This window comes from Phytophthora infestans, genomic scaffold, assembly GCF_000142945.1.
Source record: "Phytophthora infestans T30-4 supercont1.16 genomic scaffold, whole genome shotgun sequence".
NCBI classification, from domain to species: Eukaryota; Oomycota; class Peronosporomycetes; order Peronosporales; family Peronosporaceae; genus Phytophthora; species Phytophthora infestans.
The window spans coordinates 2,640,684-2,644,546 of record NW_003303743.1 but is presented as its reverse complement, the minus strand read 5'-3'; the positions used below and the strand labels follow the sequence as shown (position 1 = coordinate 2,644,546).

Sequence of the window (3,863 nt, the reverse complement as noted above, 5' to 3'; positions counted from 1 at the left end):
TCTTAGGGATAACAATTTCACTATCACCAAGTGCATGCCCACGGAAGTATATGTAAATCTTAAACCCAGTAATCGCCTTCAGCTTATAGCCCGATTTGGGATAGTTTAGCGTAGTAGCCAGCTCCATTGACCTTATCTTTGAGATAATTTTCTTAAGGATGTCAGATCGCCTGTTGATACCAACAGGGGTCTCAAATACGTAAGTGGTAGCCAGATTCGGGTGCCAGTACTGGGTAAAATTGCCATCCGTTAGACTTATGAGATCGTAGCCAAGAGCAATGTTTACCTTGAAGGCGTTAGTCTGGGTAGCAAGCACGTTCTCGAGCTTGTCATAGAACTCAGCAGTCTGGATACCTTCATACAGATGGGACTCCATGTGCTTGCCGTTGTAAAAACGATACTTGGGATCCTTGTTATAGTCCGGGGAAATGTGCTTCTTCTAGGTCTCGACGGAGATCTTGTACTGCCTCGCAAATAGCTTCTGATTGGTCGGACGGGAAACGTTGCTAACCCAGTTCTACCACGCACCTTAACGCGGTAGGTACTGCCCCAGCAAATGGCATCAATATTTAATACCTTCGAGCTCGCATTGCCTGTATACTCTTGTCTCTACCATTCCTGTGGAAATGACTTTATAATTATTGGATCTTGTATCAGGATCGACTTTATATGTAACCCCTCTACAACAAATTTCGAAAGTAATTAATTAAAGTACTTTGTGTACGATCTGTCGAGCGTTTGCAAAACCAGCGATAATATTTTGAATCGTGAGACTTGATCCAATTGAACGTCTTATCAATGTACTTGATTTTGATTCCAATAACCGTTCTTGGGAGTAAATTAAGTGCCAAATCCTGCCTGGAGGCCTCAGATACGATATCACACTTAAATAGGAAGTGAGTATTGGAGATATCCACTCCCACTAACGACTCTGCCTTTCGATTTCTGTACTTGCCAAATTCTAGCTTCGTCTCGCTTAAAGAAATAAGACCGCGGTCTCGACAATCCTTACAATATTTGTAGAAACCCCTGTACCGGCGTTGGCAGCCGAGGCACACCTTATAGTGCCCACCAAAAAGCTTAGCACACTCTGAACCAACGAAGTGATGATTCTCATCCTCGTCAATGATAAGGAAGTGTCGCTTGAAAGGGGTGTTGCAATAACACCGCGGGCTCGATAGCCAGCGGCACGGAAAACTTGCGTTTTACCTAAAGCCATCCATTTACCCTTGTCCTTTGCCGCATCACCCAGACGGGCTAAGGTCGCCGAGAGCATCCTTCAAAATCGTCAGCGTGGTGGTCAATCAGTGTCTGTCTATATGTGGCTTGACTTTCTATGTGGTAAAAAAAATACTTCGAAGTAATTAATTAGCCAAGCTCGGTTAATGTCTTAAGTTCGGCTTCGTTGCTGTTAAGTTCGTCTTTCGGCTTCCGCTTTTTGCGCGTACGAATTTGGTCCCTATTTCTATCGTCGTACCTTTTGTGATAGGTTAGACGAGCTTCGCGTGGTGCGCTGCTTTGATGCTCTTTAGCGAAAGGGTAAATACGTCATATTTATATGCTATACCTTTATATTTGTCAGGATTATTGTGGGAATGTCCATCCGTTTTATATCCTAGATCGAGTATGGTCCATAAAACCACGCGTAAAAATGAGATGGGAAGAGGCAGGCTATGATCGAATTACCATTTCAGAGCGTCGATTTACAGGATATCGATGTGGAATTGGTGGTTGATCGATCTGAAGCGGTCGATTCTGCCGTGGCTCGATTTATCAGCCTGTTTAGTTAGATCGATTTGTACTTTTTATAGACCTCGATTTAATAAACCGACCTCTTTTTATTGTACACCGAGCATCAGGCTATTAATATTAGTGAAAAAAAGAAGAGAAGAATTGAAATGCACAATAAAAATACATTTATAAAGCGTCTCACGCAAAAGTAAGTTTATTTCTACCACCATTGCAGAAAAATTCACGTGGATTCACTTCCACTGGCGCTATACAGACTATAGCTCGTTCTTTGTTTCACCTTCGGTATCAGGGACGGTAATTCGGGGATTAATCCTTGAAATGTGAAGGCATAGGATTGATACTGCTTGTTCTTCATTGAGCCATCAAGTCCACCAATATATCCCACTGGTACTCCATATTTGGTGCATACAAGCGCGCTTCCAGATAGAGTGGGAGCTGACAAAGATGAGAGAATCATTTGGTTTCCACGCCAACCGGTGATTTTAGCTGGAAAGGATGCGTAAGCGTTACCAAAATGTTGGTCTTGAAGAGCGCCAGGGAATCCGAACACGTCAACATTCTTCGTGTCATACGCCTTAAGGGACATTTTACATCGGACGAGCTTGTTATCTCGTGGCACAGCAACTTTGAAGATTGCGAAGTCGAACGCAGCCGAACTACTCCAGCATGTGTCCTTGTCGAGGCTGAATCGAATGACTTCTTCCGGCTTCTTCATATCGGGAAGGAGCTGCTCCACCACAACTAGAGGCTTGCCGGATAAAGCTGGTGTTTTCATCGCTGTCGTCCGTGGAGATTTACGACGTGGTTGCATTGCAACATTGGCGTCCTTCACATCAGCATCTTTCCTTTTCCTTCCACTTGTTTTCATTGAGGGAAAGAGTCTCAAACACCATTTGATTTCAGACTTGAAGTGAGCACTCAAGTGATCAGCGAATGTAGCGTCTGTCCACATGTGCAAGTTCGTCATAAGATACAAGTGCGTCGGCGTTTGATCCACAACCAGCGCCGTTCCTGAGCACACATCTTCCGAAGAAACTCTCACAACTGACTTCCACAAATTCAATTGAACCTTAGGATCCATAGGGCTCCATGCGTCGTCGTCTCCCGTAGACCGTGGAACCACCACCAGCACGTGGATTTGGGAAGTTGATGGAGGATCCATTCCAATCAGCACGTCCTCCAACGAATCTTCTCCCTGTAACTCTTTGTCTTCACTCGTGAGCGCTTCGATGAGAGCAGTCTTTTCGCCCTTCTTCAGCTTCGTTACGTCTTCCAAGCGAGAAGAGAGCCACTTGCTGTCCGCTGTCTTGGCCAGGAAGAGCTTCAGCTTGTATGCATCAACGTCCTTCAAGTCGTTCTTCTTCTTCGCCTTGATCGCCTCCTTTAAGTCATCCACCGAGTCGCTCTCGTCCACTCGCACCGAGAACACGCTTTCCGCCACACCCACCACAGCACAGAAAAATTTCACCATCTTTCCTTGAGGCGGCAGATTCGAGTCTGGTGCGAGAGCTCTCGCACCATTTTTCCAACCCGCACTAGACATTTTTCGGAGAACGGTAGACATAATTTGACACGAGAACACTTATGTCTCGAATTGGCCGCTGGCATACAGTACATGACTAGCAAAGACTGAGAGAAAGGACGGGGGATGTGGTCCACATTATAACCATCTTTCCAGATTCTAATGAGAGGAAAGACCTAAGCGGAAACGAAGGCGGTGCCACAAAAAAGACCTATCCCATGCGATTCGAATAGCGAGAGGACTCGAAACCTGCATCGGATGCGTCCTCTCGCTCAACGGGTCGAGAGGTTGCCATCCGTTTCGAGGATTTGAAACCTACTTGAGACGCATTGACTCAATGACCAGTCGAGAGCGTGAGGACACACTCAATGGCATTGAGTGCGTCCTCACGCTCTCGATTGGTCAAGCGGTCGGCTCGTTGACCTGGCGCGGTGGAAAGGCTAAACCTACTCTCCTTGTTAAAGGCTTTGAAAAAAAACTGCCGGTGTAATGTGCCGGCTCTCTGTTGATATGCACCGACTCTGCACGGTTCGGCTAACCGGCGTGACGTTCCAAACTGGACCGGTCCCAAACCGGTTAATCTGGTGGA

The 3,863-nt window shown here is 46.0% G+C and overlaps 1 protein-coding gene across 1 annotated transcript; it reads right to left on the bottom strand.

Moving 5' to 3' along the window:
• Positions 1-1,972: 1,972 nt before the first annotated feature.
• Positions 1,973-3,223, bottom strand: PITG_09043 (Crinkler (CRN) family protein; the record flags this gene model as incomplete). The annotated part of the gene is made up of 1 exon (XM_002903018.1): positions 1,973-3,223. One exon carries the CDS (start codon positions 3,221-3,223, stop codon positions 1,973-1,975), a length of 1,251 nt encoding a protein of 416 aa, XP_002903064.1.
• Between the last annotated feature and the right edge of the window lie 640 nt (positions 3,224-3,863).